General features: G+C 41.5%; 1 protein-coding gene across 2 annotated transcripts in view; it reads right to left on the bottom strand.

The window, feature by feature from the left end:
- Nucleotides 1-10,631: 10,631 nt before the first annotated feature.
- dera (deoxyribose-phosphate aldolase (putative)) overlaps nucleotides 10,632-17,997 on the bottom strand; it is a 46,334-nt gene continuing 38,968 nt past the window's right edge. For both annotated transcript variants that reach the window (XM_072240948.1, XM_072240949.1), the window contains exons 7-9: nucleotides 14,253-14,365; nucleotides 11,563-11,712; nucleotides 10,632-11,408 (exon numbers count right to left, since the gene is read on the bottom strand). In XM_072240948.1, the coding sequence (XP_072097049.1) occupies nucleotides 11,352-11,408; nucleotides 11,563-11,712; nucleotides 14,253-14,365 (320 nt within the window). In that variant the 3' untranslated portion in view covers nucleotides 10,632-11,351. The remainder of the gene's footprint in view (nucleotides 11,409-11,562; nucleotides 11,713-14,252; nucleotides 14,366-17,997) is intronic.

The following is a 17,997-nucleotide window of genomic DNA, read 5'->3' as shown; positions in this document are numbered from 1 at the left end:
ATCACTAAACAAAGTATTACATACACCCTTGGAGGTTGACGGGGGTGGGTGGGGTGGTTGGGGTGGGGGTGCTACCTCCCTGAAATGAGTTTTTTCAGGGTGGGATGTCTGTATGAAGACTGCTTGATGGCTAAGGGAATGTATTTGCTGGATTCCAGAAGAAATATAGGTGACCTAATTGAAAACTATCGAATGGTGAAAGGCCTTGATAGAGTGGAGAGGATGTTTCCTGTGGTGGGAGAGTCTAAGACCAGAAGACACAGCCTCAGAATAGAGGGGCATCCTTTTAGAATGGAGATGAGGAACTTCTTTAGCCAGAGAGTCGTGAATCTGTAGAATTCATTGCCACAGGCAGATGTGGAGGCTAAGTCTTTATGTATATTTAAGGCAGAGGTTGATAAGATTCCTGATTGGTCAGGGTATGAAGGGATATGGAGAGAAGGCAGGAGACTGGGGCTGAGAGGAATAATGGATCAGTCGTAATGAAATGACAGAGCAGACCCAATGGGGCAAATGACCTAATTCTGCTCCTACAGCTTATGGTCTAACTAGAGGTCATGGGTCAAGGGTGAAGGGTGAAATATTTATGGGGGAACATGACGGGGACTTTCTTCATTCCGAGGGTGGTGAGAGTGTGGAATGAGTTGCCAGCAGAAGTGGTGGATGCAGGTTCAATTCCAACATTTAAGAGAAATTTGGACAAGCACAAGGGGTCTGGAGGGCTATGATCCAGGGGCAGGTCAATGGGTCTAGGCAGTTTAAATGGTTCTGCATGGACTAGATGGACTAAAGAGCCTTTTCCTGTGACTCTGGTGCTCTATAGTTACCCTTTCTTCTGAGATAGCTAGCTATGAAAGCTATAAATATCTAACAATATGAGATCACTCTATATTTTTAAAACTCTTAGTCAATATATTAGAAGTTAATAGATATAGAATTAACAGACTGGAGCAAGGAAGACTGAGATTAAGACAACATTTGTTATTATAATTGAAACAGCCAGAGGAAAAGAGGCTTTTTATTATATGGAAGTTGAGACAATGTAATAACATTGAATATGTAGGAAAGAAGTGTTAATAATTTATACAATAAACTAGAGCTCTCTTGGATTATAGTCCACAGTTCTGGGTCCCAACTATAAGCTCTTGGAAGAATAAAGATTCATGGGAACAATATCAGAAATTAAATGTTGCAATTATGGAGAAAACCTTGAAAAATGGAGCAACTTTCACTGGGATAAAGATTAGAGGGCTAATCCATGTAAGCATTTCAAAACTAAGAAAGACTTGTGATTGTTTCCAGTGGTTGATATTAAGAGGATATTAATTCAGGATTAATCAGTACACAGTTCTAATTTGAAAAAATAAGTCTAACATGCACTCAGAGGGCAGAATAGTCTCCTTCAGTGTTCAATTCCTTTGACAAGTGAAATGGACAACACACGTAGCCTGCATCTTTGACCCCACAAAATTAAACTCATTACGAATACTTCGCTGAAGATTATTCTGGCACTTTAAATGAACATGGCAATAGAAGTTTAAATCCCACAATAAACAACCTGACACTGAGAAGCCAGTGGCAGAAGTGACACCGCTGGGCTAGTAAGAGAAGGAACTCCCATGATAACTCCTGAATTTTAACTGAGGCTGAAAGTGTAGTTGTTTTATGTTAGTGCTCCACTAGAGGATTTATTTAAGCTATTTACTACTTTTGCTCTATGCTGTTTGTAATTTTATCAGCAGATTGAAGTAAACAGACCATCATACAAATCAGTTCTTCTATCCTTTCAGGAAATCATCTAATGACTTCTAAGAAGCATCCAGCTCAATTTCACTCCTATTTTCTCACATTTTAAATAGAACCCTCCAAGGTTACTGTGCTCACAAGAGTTAGGCTCTGAACTAGTATGGAGGATGGGTCGACCTGTCACCAGCATGGGTTATGCAAATTCAAAAGCAGATGGCTTCATTCACACCCGCAGTACAGCTTGGCAGGAGCTCGCTTCAGGGTTCTCAACTGGGCGGCTGTCTACACGATCTGGTCTGCTGCACCTCCTGTCAGGTCATTTCAGCTGAATAGTTCAATGAAGTGCCTACATTACTCTGCGTCCCCGCCCCCCCCGGCCCCTGTTCTGCTAACCCAGGATGGGGAAGAGCCAGAAAACATCTCAATGACGGACCTTGATGATGCATCACCACCGCTGTCCCTTGCCATGACTCCAGATGCTTACTTGACAGGGTCGGAAGCACATCCAGGAAAAATAAAATGAACGCGCAATACTTGGCTTCTCCAGGAATCCAAGTCACACTGCAGCCAAGGGCTGAACATTGTTCTGTTTACTGCCGACACAAGGTCGGGTAACCCGGCCCATGCACACTTTTATGTGAGAATGGAGAATGGGATAGTTCACCAGTTCAGCACCATCTGCTGTTATGAATAATCCCACAAATTTGCCACTTCTATCCAAGGTACATATGTACACTTTCCTCAGAGTCAAACAGCATCTGTAACAGATTTTAGTTGTGGAAGATCCTGACTGTTGTAAATTCAAGTTTCAAGATCCAAGTACATTTCTTATTGAAGAATGTATGAACTATACAACCTTGAGATTTGCTTGATCACAGGTAGCCAGAGAGCCAGAAACCTAAAAGAACACAATTAAAGGGAAAAACGAATAAAAATAAAAGACCAGCACTCGATGCCCAAGCAAAAGAACAAAATACAAACCGTGCAGAATATTGAATCCAACAACAGCATTCTGAACCAAAACTGAGTCCGTAGATCCGAACCCCCAAGCAGCCCAGAGTAGGCCCAAAGCCTCACTTATCAGTTCATCATATTAGCGGGCATGGAGCACAGCAGCCAGGGCAGCCTTCATAGCCTCAGTGTAATGGAGTTGACCAACGCGGAAAACAATCGACATTAGCTCTCGTCCCGGCCAACACCCTGCCTTTTCAGTCTATCTGGGCTGGCGTTTAAGTTGACCAAACAATGGAACAGCACCCTGGAGAGAAGAGTAAAGATCGCAGAGAGTGAGTAAAATGGACTCTCGCCGCTGATCTGGGCCAGCGTTTAAATTGTCTAAACAGCATATCATACCTCACACTGGGACCCGGGCTCCACTGCTACAAAATGCTCTGGGCCTAGACCATGCTGCCCAGCAACTTGCTCTGGACCCAGATTTCGTCGCCCGTCCCAAAGCCACTCTCAAGCTCTTCAAATCAGATCAATGCCTAGTACGATCCAATCTCGCTCTCGGGCCAGTCGCATGGGCACCAAATCTTCTCTGTCCAAGTCCCAACTTCTCATCTCACAGTCCAGAGCGATGCAATCTCACACCTGGACCAGCTGTATGGGCATCGGAACTCCATCTACAATGATTATGCAACATACCATCTTGGCTCATCCCTCAAAATCACCTCACCATCGCTCGCCCCCTCACTGTTTACAGCAATAATTTAACACAATTTACCTCAGAAACTGTATTTTTAGTGATGCTTTCAGTCAGATTTATTTGCTTTTTGACTACCGGAAAGCTGTCAGACACATTCGAGTGTGCCACCTTAAATGGAATTCACTTTCACTTTCCAAGGCTGGTGATTTGGATTAACTCGACTTTGAGTAGGCAACAAAAGAGATTCATCAAAAACTTCCAATAAAGCCACACACGTCATTCTAATAAGTGAAACTCATTTAAAAAAATCTTTCTGTCTCCCAATTCTGATGCCTCCAATGTGAAATGTTAACTATTTCTTTTCACACAGACACTACCTGACCCAAAAAATTATTTCTAATGAGTCTGTCACGCAATTGATTTATGAAAGATAAAACTCTAGCTTTTTGTATTGGAAAGTTTTCAGTTAAATCATGAGGAATTAATCTGCTCCTCCCCACTACATAATTTCTTATGCAGATCACAATAGATTATCAATCATCAGAAGCCAGTTTACGTAAAGGCATCTACGTTAATTCAGATCATATTCAGATTCAGATTTAATGCATTGTTTGCATTAACAATCAACACAACCTCAAGGATGTGCTGGAGGAAGTCGGCAAGTGGCACAACACATTCCAGTGCCTACATAGCATTTATTTCCACAATGTTCAGCACAACAACGCAAGCAACAACAGAACATAACAATGGCAAAGCAAGGCCCTTTTCTCCCTCACACACACAGACAATCCTCTAACCCTGAACAGACTACCTCTGGGCCTTCAGCCTCCAGCAAACTCACAGACTTGCATACCTCAGGCCTCACACTTCCCCAGTGGACTTGCGGACTTGCAGAAATGCAGATGCAGGGCTTCAGCCATCAGGCCTCAAAGTCTGGACCTCCAATCAACCTTTGGGCTTCAGTCTTCAGTACTGACTACAGGACCCGCTGATATCAACTGGTTTCATCCATAGTCACCTGTGAGCCTGTTTCATCCGTTATAAGAGTCCCTGTTCCATTTATAAATCGTATGTCATTCTACAAGCCAGGGTTAATGGCTCTAAAATAGACCACAGGCATATTAGAAATTAATATGTTCTCAGAGATATTAATGTGGAAATATATCTGCAACCTTGAAGTCTTTATGAACTTACAACTTGTGTAAATGGTAATTTGACAAAATGGATCCCAGAGTGCTTTGCTGGTTTGTTTGGATGGGAGGTTTTCAAGAAGTCTGTGTGTGTTTTATAGCAGGGAGGTGTTTATGGCAGGTAGTGTTTTGCTAACAGAAGTAAACAAGGTACAGCTGAAATGAGGGGTATAAGCTTCAAAAGATAAATCGACTGATTAGAGACAGATGACACAGATGCAGATAAGGAAGGAAGCCATTATGGATGGAACAATCTCAAAGACAAGAAATTAATGAAATACTGATATCTGTAACAGAATAGAAATATTTTGTTTTGAGCTGTAAAATTGAAGCTGCCTACCAATTTAACGTATGGAGGTAGACCTTCCCTTGCAAGTAATAAAAGCGCATATAATTTGACCCACTCTAAATTTGTTGTAGTTTGTTATTGTATATTCAAAGACCTAGCTGAACGGTACATGACACTTCACATGACTTGAAGTTAAGTAATGAAATCTATTCTTCCCATGTGTTTCCCGATGAGCAGAAGTTAAAACTAGCAGGCAGTTTGGCTGAGGAAATGAAAGAATACCACTATTGATTGAGATGTCCAGCCTGTAGGCGCTTCTGGTTGCCTTACTCCAAGCGAGTTGTTTTAGTTTCAAAGCACTGGAGTTTAAGCCCCAAAAAATGAAGCTGGAGAGGTTTCCATAAGCAATTAGTTCTGGGGTGGAAACACCAGTGAGGAGAGGAGTAGTTCCAGTAAGAGGCATACAATTTGTAATATTTATATTACAGCTACAGTACTATTTTCCGTGCCCTCTTTTGGAGTTAACATTTTAAGAACAAAATCACAATTGTAGAAGGTGCCTTATTGTGCTCAAATGAATGTAACTGAGTTGCCACATAATCCATGTTCAGTGTTCTTGCTGGCATTTAATGGGCAACTGGTGCATAATCCTATAAGAATACAGAAAAATGAATTAGGCCACCGGGTCCTAAAATACAATCATGGCCTCAGCTATTCCTCTATAGGATTCCTACAGACCCCAATTCCTCAAACTTTCAATAATTTTCCACCATTTGAATTTATTTCTTGCCAAACCATTGATGCTTTCTCAATACCATGGGTACAGCTTAATTTTGTAACTTTTTACATGAGGAACAGTCTATAGGAAGCTCAGACTGTAAGCCTGACATAGACCTGCTCCTTAAGTACTTCCTTATTTAATTGGTGAAATTTGGGATAAGCTAGAAAGCATTGCACAATGCAATGTGAATTTATCTTTCCTCAATCTCCCTGAGTCATTTGGATAACTTTTGCAGAAGTACATGGGATTTCTGACTACAATAGGCTTGACATGCTTCAATGAACTTGGTTGCCACATCTGCAGGAGTATTTATTCTCTGAGTCTGGGAGCTGGGTTGGCCGATACCACAACTTGGCTGAAACAGACAGCAGCTGACTTACATCTTGCCAAACTTTCACTGCAACAAAAGCTATGTTGCAAAACAATGAAAAATCCCGAGAACATCAGAGCAGAACTGAAACCATCATTTCATATTTTGTGTGCCCAAACAGCTACCATTCAACAAGCATCAGGCAGCTTATTTACTGAATGAGTCATGCTTATGACCAAAAAGGATCTTTGGCAAAGTGGTTATGGATTCCCAATTAATCAATTTTCATTTCATTTGTAACAACTATAACCCACAGCCAAAAGAAAGTAGCTCTAATTGGCAATGTCCCTGACGCTGAACAGGTGTAAGTATAGTTACTTGGAATTAGCAGCTAGGACAGCCACTGACACACAGTCCCAGGGATGCAGGTTCACTCCTGACCTAAGGTGCTGTCTGTCTAGATTCTGGACATTCTCCCCTGTTGGTGTAGGATTATCTTCACTGTGTAATTGATGATGATTTCTGGAGCCCCACAGGCTTGCTTTTCCTGTAACATTCCAAGAAGAACACTGCATGGGGAATGAAATCACATGGATTTCACCCATGCCTTGTGGCTGTGGACTCACTTTTGAGAACTCTACAGTTGGGTGTTTTGTGTGTTGTTGTTTGTTTGCTTTTTGCCGGTTGCTCGATTTGTTTTTTTTTCCTGCACGTCTGATGGTCTTGTTGTGAGGGGACTTTCTTTAAACAGATTCTGTAGCGTTTCTCTGTTTTGTGGCTGTCTGCAAGAAGACAAATCTCGAAGTTGTATACTTTGATAACAAATATACTCTGTATTTGTACTTTGTGTCCAGAATGTGGAGAGATGATCCAGATATTGTTGTTACTGCAGATTGCTCCAGTGCAAATAAAATGATTTTTTCCCCTCATGGGGTAAAAAGCCAACAACAATGGTTCAACTTCCAGTCAGAGATGTTCAGAACATACCTATGGTGACCATTTGTTCTGTCAGATTCCCCTTGCTTACAGGTCTCTTAATCTTTTCTTAACCTGTCTTAGCAGTGTTTATATACCTATAAATGTGAAAAAAGGATGCTAACGAAGGAGCAGAGGAGATTCACCAGGATATTTCCTGGGATGAAGTGTTTCAGTTACAAGGAGAGATTGGATTAGTCAGGTTTGTCTTTAGAGGTATGAATATGGTAAGTAGAATTCTTCCTGTAGCATTGATATCTAAAACCAGAGAGGGTTTAGGGTAAGGGCTAAGGGGTTCAGAGAAGATCTGAGAAAGATCTTAATCTTTCTTAGAAAATGGCTGGAATCCAGAAGTCTCTGCCTGAGTGGGTAGTGATGGTAAGTGCTCTCACAACATTAAAGCATCTAGATGATTTCTTGAAAAACCATGGTGTCAAGAGTTGTGGGAAACTGGAAGATTGGGAAAACCTTAAAAAGCAACAAAGCAAACATAAAGTGAAAACAGACTAGGAAAATAAACTAGCACAACATATAAAAACGGATAATAAAGCTTTTTAAATTATATAAAGTGGAAAAGGGTGGCTAAAGTGAACATAGATCCCTTGGAGGATGAGAAGTGAGAATTGATGTTGGGTAACGAAGAAATGACAGAGGCTTTGAATGATTATTTTGTATCAGTCTTCATGGTGGAGAACATGTCTAATATGCCAAAGAGAGATGTTATGGATGCGATGGGAGGTGATTACCTTGACACATTAGCTAAGACTAAAGAAGTAGTGCTGAACAAACTTTTGGGCCTGAAGAAAGATGTCCCCTGGTCCTGATGGAATGGCAAAAGGGAGGTAACTATAGGTCAGTTAGTTTAACATCTGTGGTTAGGAAAATACTTGAAGCTATTATTAAAGATGAAATGGCGAGGCATCTGGAAAGAAATGGATCCATCAGGCAGACGCAGCATAGACTCAGCAAAGGCAGGTCCTGTTTGACAAACTTACTGGTGTTCTTTGAGGATATAAGGAGCACAGTAGATAAAGGGGAACAGATTGTCGTTATTTACTTGGATTTCCAGAAGGCGTTTGATAAGGTGCTGCATAAAAGACTTGTCAATAAGCTAGGGATGCATAGAGCTGGGGGTGATGTATTAGCATGGATAGAGAATTGGTTAACTAATAGAGCTGAGAGTTGGGATACATTGGTGTTACTCTGGTTGGCAATCAGTAGTGAGTGGTGTGCCACGGGGTCGGTGCTGGGCCCGCAATGATATACATTAACGATCTGGAAGAGGGGACCGAGTGTAGTATATCTAAGTTTGCTGATGATGCTAAATTGAGTGGAAAAGCAAATTGTGCAGAAGATACAGAGAGTCTGCAGAGAGATATAAATAGGTTAAGTGAGTGGGCAAGGGTCTGGCAGATGGAATACAATGTTGGTAGGTATGAGGTCATCCACTTTAAAGGAAAAATGGAAGAGTAGATTATTATTTAAATGGTAAAAAAAATTGCAGAGGGGCTTGGGAGTGCTTGTGTCTGAATCACAAAAGGTTGGTTTGCAGGTGCAGCAGGCTATCAAAAAGGCAAATTGGATGTTGGCCTTCATTGCTAGAGGTATTGAATTTAAGAGCAGGGATGTTATGCTGTAATTGTACAGGGTACTGGTGAGGCCACATCTGGGATTACTGCATGCAGTTCTGGTCTCCGTACTTGAGTAAGGATACACTGGCTTTGGAGGCAGGGCAGAGGAGGTTCACCAGGTTGACTCCAGAGACGAGGGGGGTTAGACTATGAAGAGAGATTGAGTCACCTGGGATTGTACTCACTGTAATTCAGAAGAACGAGAGGAGATCTAATAGAAACATATAAAATTTTGAAAGGGATAGATAAGATCAAGGCAGGAAGGTTGTTTCCACTGATAGGTGAGACTAGAGCTAGGGGGCATAGCCTCAAGATTCAGGGGAGTAGATCTGGGTCGGAGTTGAGGAGGAACTGCTTTTCCTAGGGGGTGATGAATCTGTGGTATTCTCTCCCCAATGAAGCAGTGGAGGCTACCTCAGTAAATATACTTAAGACAAAGTTGGATTTGGCCAGCTGGTGGTGCAATGACATCAGCGCTGGACTCTGGAACGGAGGTTGCTGGGTTCAAACCCAGTCGGGTCCGCTCCTGAGTAGGCTCTCCATCCATGCTGGGTTGACTGTCGAGATCGCAACTCGACCTTATAAAATAAAGGGAAAAATACTATGAAATGTTTGTGTGAGGATTGGTGCACCACACAGTCTCTCTCTCTCTCGCTCCACACCTTGTAAAGGCATGAAAAAGACATCATCCCGCCAACATCACACACGCACGGATGCACGCATGCAAACGCACAGGCACGCACTCGCCAAAAAAAAGACAAAGTTGGATAGATGTTTGCATAGTAGGGCAATTAAGGGTTATGGGGAAAAGGCAGGTAGGTGGAGATGAGTCCATGGTCAGATCAGTCATGATCTTATTGATTGGCAGAGCAGGCTCGACGGATCAGATGGCCTACTCCTGTTCCCGTTTCTTTTGCTCTCATGGCATTAGAAAGTTGCAGACTGTTAGGGCGTATATATTAAATATTAATTTCAATAGCAATCAGTCTTCAGTTTGGAATGTGGATTGCAGATTGAATTTAAAATGCAGCTCTGAACAATGGTCTTCCATTACAGGTGGGGTGGATCACCTGAGATGTCTGCATATGCACATGACTGCAGCTAGAGAAACGATGGGGATTAACATTCATTTTGCATGTCTGGAGTGTTGGAGGTGTTTAAAAATTATATATGATTCAAAGGAAGCATTGTGGATATATTGCAACTATAGAATTGTCCTCCTATTGCCTTTGATCTTTAGCAGATAAAGATGTCATGTAACATTGGGTTGGGTGGGACTCTCCTTCTTCACATTCAGGCATGAGATGAGGTGCAATTCCTTGAGGTTACACTGAGGGACGGGGCGTAGAATGAAAGTGATGAATAATTGAGAGGTCAGGGTTAGAGCTTTACAGAGAAAATGGAAGCACAATGAAAAACAGTCACCTCAACTGCTTTTGGTTTCCCCAATGTAGAGGAGACCAAATAAGTGAGCACCACATGCAGTGCACTATACTGCTCACCCGGTAGGACTCTTCATCCCGGGGCGACAGGAAGGGATGAGGTAAAAGGATAGGTGCTGTTTCTGTGGTTACGTGGGAAGCTGCCCTGAGAAGGGAACCAGGGAGTCACAAAGAAAATCCCTTCTGGGTGGTGGTGGGGGGGCATGTGATTGATGGTGGAATCCCACTAATAGTTACAGAGGATGATCCTTCATCAGCTGACATTCTCACATTGGACTACGATGAATGTCACTGAGTCCCTGGAAGATTGTTGGATCTCAGAAAATGCATTGAGGAAGCCCTGCAATGATGTTCTGGGCTGAACTGAGTTCAGCCGTAAGAGCCTCGCCATTTCTTCCCTTCATTATGGCATGACTCCAGCAAGTGAAGAGTTTTTTCTCCAATTCATGCCAGTTTCAATTTTGCCAAGAATCCTTAGTAACTGCCTCCCTGATGTCTTGACAAATTTGGCTCAAGTAAAATTCATTTTGATACCACTGAAATTAACAGGTTTAATATCTGTGATTAAAATGAGAAATTAACAAAGAAAACAAAGAATACATATATATTTAAACATACTCATTTTTATTAAACATGAAAAAATTATTAACATTTGCTGATATTAGTTACTTAGGTTAACATGATCTACAGTGTAGAAGACTGTTGGAAGGCTCAGGATGTCTCCTAACAGAGATGCTTAAATGAAGCTGTACTTATTTGGTAAGTTTACCTCCAAATTGAGTAAAGGACTGACACACAGGCAGGTTCTGTGATCCTGTAATTCCAGCAGTGGACCTCCATTGACAGAAATGGGATCAGAATTCACAGTGCACTTCACTAACCCAGTCTTCTGAGAGGAAGGACCTCAAATGCAAGCATCACTATAGTGTGAATTATGTAGTGGCGATAAAATAAAATTATTTCACAGAATGATTTGCCACATACAGCCCTTAAAGGACAAACCCTTCACTATCTCAATAAGAAATTAAATTGTTCAGAAAACTCTCGGTATAAATTATCAAAATGAATTTCCAGCATCTGCAGATTTCCTCGTGTTTGCGTTCTTAAATCCCACTTGACCAAAGTACGTTAAAATATATACAAGTTAGCACAGCAGGCAGATTTGTTCAGAACACGTCATGTGAAAAATTGGCATGAAAAACAGCAAAATTTATGCTTTTTAAAATTGCAACAAAAGTGTTTTCAAAACTCTGGAAAAAGAAAAAAAAATCAGAAATGAAGAGTGATTTAGGAATGAGAATCCTGGGCTATTTTCTGACAGGCAGTAATACACGTTCTTTTAAGCCATTGGCAATTCATGAGCTGCTGCATACCTTCCTGTTACATGATGATAGATCTGAAGAAAAAAAAATTAAACACATTTCAGCATATCTACGAGCAAAAGATGTAAATGATTAAGCATTTAATACACATTCTCAGCAGGTACAAGAAATTGCCAAACATAACCAGCATTATGAAACCGAAAGATAAGTTGCTGCTGAAATCCTAACCTGTCTTTCAATGTCAGTCAGTAAAGAACTGGCACCCAATCGGAAGAGATTCGGATTTAGCCAGCAGTCTCCCAGCTCTTCTTTGATCAGTATCAGCCAAGACAGTGCATCCTTCGCTGTGCGAATACCCCCTGCTGGCTTAAATCCAACCTGCAAAGCAAAATACAATTCTTAGGAAACTACATCCAAAGAGTCAGCTTCTACATAAGGATTCCCTTTAAAACACTGATTTCAAAATGGTGTTGTCCATTGAGCCTGTCCTGCCATTCAGTGAGATCACACTGGAAAAATTTTTGCTCCAATATAATCCTGAACCATTTAACCCTCTACCTTCCCTATTTTTAAGATTCAAAGAATTTATTATCAAAGAATGTATAAATTATATAACCTTGAGATTTGTTTGCTTGCAGGTAGCCATAAAGCAAGAAACCAAGAAAAAAAAGACCAACACCCGATGCGCAGGAGAAAGAAAAAGATACAGAACTCATGCAAACAACTGAAACAAATAACAACATTATGAACCAAACTGAGCCCTCAGATCCGAACCATGAGTAGACCGGAGTAGGCCCAAAGCCTTGCTTGTCAGTTCTTCATGTTAGCGGGCACGGAGCACAGCAGGCAGAGCAGTCCTCATACCCTCGGCACCATGGAGAGAAGAGTGACTACCGCGGAGAATGAGCGAAATCGGCTCTCGCCTCTGATCCAACATCCTGTATTTTCAGTCTGTCTGGGCCAGCATTTAAATTGACCAAACAACGGAACAACAAAAGGCTCCGGAATCCTGGACAGAGGAGTGAACATCGCAGTGAGCAAGCAAAATTGTCTCTTGCCTTCAAGCTGGGCTGGCGTTTAAACTGTCTAAACAGCGGATTGTACCTCATACGAGGACCCAGCCACTGTGAAAGGCTTGGGGCTTGGACCACGCCACCCAGCGAATCACTCCAGGCCCATATTTCACCAGCCAGCCCAAAGCAGCTCTCAAGCTCTTCAAATCAGCTCGGCGCCCAGATATCCAACCTCACACCAGGGCCAGTTGTGCGGGCATCAGAACTCCATCTGCAATGATTCTACAACACACCATCCCAACTCATCCCCTGAACTCGCTTCACCATTGCTCGCCCCCTCACTGTTTGCGGCGATAATTTTAACACAATTTACCTCAGAAAAGGTGTTTTTTAGTGAGATTTCTTAACTTCTTAACTGGCAGTGAGCTGCCACATGCGTTTGGTGGCACCATTTTAACTGGAAGCTCGTAGCATATTTCACAACATAACCCCTGGTTCGTCATCTAACTCTCTGCTTACAAGTTGTGGAGTAGCTGTCAGCATGAAAAGCCTTAAGTTTTACAAATGAATCCAAGTTGTATTTATAAAATTGTCATGTTGAATCACTTCCAGTAGTTACAATCCAACACGAGAAACTGTAATCAGGCTCAGGTTACTGATGAGCTAAACACAAAAGGAAAACTTAAATTGTTCAAAGGCTACAACATCTGGAATTGCAAACACAAAAAAAAAGTTTGTAAATGAGTGAGTTTCTGAGGTATCTCAGTGTTCCAGTGCATGGATCACAAAAATTAACGGGCAGGTCCAACAAGTGGTTACAAAGGCAAACAACGTGCTGGCTTTTATTATAAAACGGTTGTATTTATAGAAAAGGGAGGCTTTGTCAAAGTCAAGTTTATTGTCATATGCACAAGTACATGTAAGCACAGGTGCAGTGGAAAACTTACTTGCAGCAGTGTCACTGGCACATGAGACACAAGTAGTATTCATAAGAAAAACATTAATTTTAAAATTGAGGTAGTCTGCAGATGCTGGAAATCCAATGCAATGCACACAAATTGCTGGAGGAACTCAGCAGGTCAGGCAGCATCTATGGAAATAAATAGATAGTTGACATTTTGGGCTGAGCCTGTTCTTCAGGACTGAGAAGGAAGGGGGAAGATGCCAGAATAGAAAGGTGGGCGAGGGGAAAGGAGCTAGCTGGAAGGTGATAGGTGAAGTCAGGTGGGTGGGAGAGATCATGAAGCAGGAATTTGATAGGAGAGGAAAGTGGACCATAGGAGAAAGGGGAGGAGGAGGAGACCCAGGGGGAAGTAATAGGCAGTGTGAAGAAGTAAAAGGTCAGAGTGGGGAATGGGAAGGGGGAGAGAGAGAAAATTTGTTTACCGGAAGGAGAAATTGATATTCATGTCATCAGGTTGGAGGGTACCCAGACAGATTATAATGTGTTGGTCCTTGGATTCCTTTCGTGCCAAGATAAAGCCACCCTTTGGGTGAAGGAGCAACATCTTACATTGTCTGGGTACCCTCCAATCTGATTGCATGAATATCGGTTTCTTCTTCGGAAGTTTGCCAAACCTCAATCTCTATCACAACCATCACACTATTACCTCAACTGGGGCCCTCAACTCCACCACTCTAATCCACAAGTAGGAAAATTTCTGGCAGTCAATCCCCAACTCATATAGCCCACAAAGATCCCCAGTCTTCAACCAATTAGGTTGCAGAATGATATCTTACTCATTTCTTTCTCATGGAATTTAGGAACTTCTTGGCTACTGTTCATTAAAATCAGCTTTCATTTTAAGTGAATAAGTAATTTTCCCCAAAAATATACATAGAATTATGCCGAACAAGTTATACATGAATTTGCGGTTGCAAGTATTTCCCCTTTTGCTGCTGTACCTTATAGCCCGTCTTCCTGTAATAGTCTTTGATGGCCCTCACCATCACCAGGGCAACAGGGAATGTGGCATTTACCCCTTCTTTTCCTGTAGAAGTCTTTATAAAATCAGAACCTTAAAATAAAAAGAGAAATATGATCAACTAAAATGGCCTTTGAAGTTACTAAAGAAACAAGTTTTCATTATACTGTATATTTTTGAATAAAAGTATTGTGGGTCCAATTGTGCATAGCTGTAGAATATGTTTCCCAACACAGTGTTACTTCTGAATAATAATAGATGGCATTGGTAAAATGCTGACTTTCTACAAGAATTCCATTACAGTGACAATAATAGAATAATACTGAACAGAAATGTAATTAATGTGAACTGTAAGTACAGTTATAGATTCAATAAGGAAAAGATCAAAAGAAGTTAGAAGATGGGGAGGAAGAAATAAGACCACAAGACAAAAGAACAAAATTAGGTCATTCGGCTCATCGAGTCTGCTCTGCCATTCCATCGTGCTTGATTTTCTATCCCTCTCAACCCCATTCTCCGGCCTTCTCCCTGTAACCTTTGACCCCCTGACTAATTGAGAACTTATCAGCCTCTGCTTTAAATATACTCAATGACTTGGCCTACACAGCTGTCTGTGACAATGAATTCCACAGATTCACTACCCTATGGCAGAAGTAGTTCCTCCTCATCTCTGTTCTAAATGGACGCCCCTTTATTCTAATGCTGTGTCCTCTGGTCCTAGACTCTCCTACTATAGGAAATAACCTGTCCACATCCACTCTATCTAGGACTTCAATATTCGATAGGTTTCAATAAGATCCCACCTCATTCTTCTAAACTCTAGTGCGTACAGACCTAGAGCCATCAAGCAATCCTCGTACCTCAACCCTTTCATTCCCGGAATAATTCTCACGAACCTCCTCTGGACCCTCTCTAATGCCAGCACATCTTTTCTTAGATAAGTGACCCAATATTGCTCACAATACTCCACGTGTGGTGTGACCAATACCTTATAAAGCTTCAGCATTACACCTTTGCTCTTATATTCTAGTCCTCTCAAAATGAATGTTAACATTGTATTTTGCCTTCCTTATCACTGACTCATCCTTCAAGTTAACCTTTAGGGAATACTGCACAAGGATTCTTAAATCCTTTTGTATTTCGGGTTTATTTTCAACATTCTCCTGGTTCAGAAAATAGTCTACATCTTTATTCCTTCTACCAAGGAGAATGACCATATTTTCCTACACTATATTCCATCTGCCACTTCTTTGCCCATTCTCCCAAACTGTCCAAGTCTTTCTGCAGACTGCCTGCTTTCTCAACACTACTTGCCCCTCCATCTACCTTAATATCATCTGCCAACTTAGCCACAAAGCCATAAATTTCATCATCCAAATCATTGTCATAAAACATGAAAACAAGCGGTCCTGACACCAACACCTGCGGAACGTGACTAGTCACTGGCAGCCAATCAGAAAAGGACCATTTACTCCAACTCTTTGCCTCCTGCCAGTCATCCAATCTTCTATCCATGCTAGTATCTTTCTGTAACACCATGGGCTCTTACCTTGTTAAGCAGCCTCATGTGCAGCACCTTGTCAAAGGTCTTCTGAAAATCCAAGTAAACAACATCCACTGACTCTCCTTTGTCTATCCAGCCTGTTATTTCCTCAATGAATTCCAACAGTTTTGTCAGTCAAGATTTCTTCTTAAAGAAACTATGCTGACTTTGGCCTATTTTATCATGTGCTTCCAAGTACCCCAAAATCTCATTGTTAATAATGGGCTCCAACATCTTCCAACCACCGAAGCCAGACTAAGTGGTTGATAATTTCCATTCTTCTGCCTCCCTCACTTCTTAAAGAGTGACATTACAACTTTCCAGTCTTCCAGAACCATTCCAGAATCTAGTGATTCTTGAAAGATTATTACTAATTCCTCTATAATCTTTTCAGCTACTTCTTTCAAACCCTGGGGTGCAGTCCAACTGGTCCATCTTCAGACCTTTCAGCTTCCCAAACACCTTCTCCTTAGTAATAGCAACTAGACTCACTTCTTCCCCCAATACTCTTGAACTTCCATACTGCTAGTGTCTTTGACGGTGATGAAGTTCACCTGCCATTTCTTTGTCCCCCATTACTACCTCTCCAGCATCGTTTTCCAGTGGTCCGATATTGACTCTTGCCTCACTTTTACCCATTTTTTTCTGAAAAAACTTTTGGTACCCTCTTTTATATCGTTGGCTAGCTTACACCTTGGTATTTAATCTTTTCTCTCCTGATGGCTTTTTAAATTGTCTTCTGTTGGTTTTTAAAAGCTTCCAGATTCTCTAACTTCCCACTAATTCTTGCTATATTATATGCCCTTTCTTTTCCTTTAATGCTGTCTTTGACTTCCCTTGTCATCCACAGTTGCCTCATCGTCCTTTCAAAAGATTTCTTCATCTCTTGGATGTAGCTATCCTGTGCCTTCCAAACTGTCCCCAGAAACGGCAGCTATTCTGTTCTGCTGTTATTCCTGATACCCTGCTAGTGTTCCCTTTCAATTAAATTTCGCCAGCTCCTCTCTCATGCCCCTGTAATTCTGCTTACTCCACTGTAATACTGATACATCTAACATTATCTTCTCCGTCTCAAACTGCAGGGTGAATTCTATTATATTATTATCACTACCTCCTCAGGGTTCCTTTACCTTAAGCTCCCTAATCAAATCTGGTTCATTGCACAACACTCAATCCAGAATTGCCTTTCCTCTTGGTGGGCTGAACCACAAGCTGCTCTAAAAAGTCATCTTGTAGGCATTCTACAAATTCCCTCTCTGGGATCCAGCACCAATCTGATTTTCCCAATCTACTTGCATATTGAAATTCCCCCATGACTATTGTAAAATTGCCCTTTTTACATGCCTTTTCTATCTCCCATTGTAATTTGTAGCTCACATCCTAGCGACTGTTCAGAGGCTTGTATATAACTCTCATCAGGTTCCTTTTAACCTTGCAGTTCCTTAACTCTACCCACAAGGATTCTACAACTTCTGATCCTATGTCACCTTTTTCTACAGATTTGATTTGTTTTTTTTAACCAATAGAGTATCCTACACCCTCTACCTGTCCTTTCAATCAATATGTATCCTTGAATGTTAAGGTCTCAACTATGATCTTCGTTCAGGCACAACTCACTAATACCTATAACGTCGTACCTGCCAAACTCTAACTGCGCTACAAGATCATCTACCATATTCCGTATACTACATGCATTGAAATATAACACCTTCAGTCCCGTATTCATCCCCTTTTCAATGTTGCTCCCGTGTTACATTTCAGCTTATCCCATTGACTGCAATTGTGCCCTATCATCTGCTGGTCCTTTCTCAGTCTCACCACACACTGTATCTACTTGTATGCCAAGTATCCTGAGCCCTATTGCTACAGTTCCCATACCCCTGCCAAATGATTTTAAACCCTTCCCAACAGCTGTAACAAACCTGCCTGTAGGGAGATTGTTTCACCTCAGGTTCAAGTGTAAACTTTACTCTTCGTACAAGTCATAACTTCCCCAGAAAAGATCCCAATGATTCAGAAATCTGAAACCCTGGTCCCCTGCATCAGTTCCTCAGCCATTCATTCATCTGTACTATCATCCTATTCTTGCCCTGACTAGCATGTGGCACTGGGAGTAATCCAGAGATTATTACCTTGGAGGTCCTGCTCTTCAGCCTCTTCTCTAGTTCCCTATACTCACTGC

Source organism: Mobula birostris, chromosome 23 (genome assembly GCF_030028105.1).
Source record: "Mobula birostris isolate sMobBir1 chromosome 23, sMobBir1.hap1, whole genome shotgun sequence".
NCBI lineage: Eukaryota > Metazoa > Chordata > Chondrichthyes > Myliobatiformes > Myliobatidae > Mobula > Mobula birostris.
This window is presented reverse-complemented; position numbering and strand designations above follow the sequence as displayed.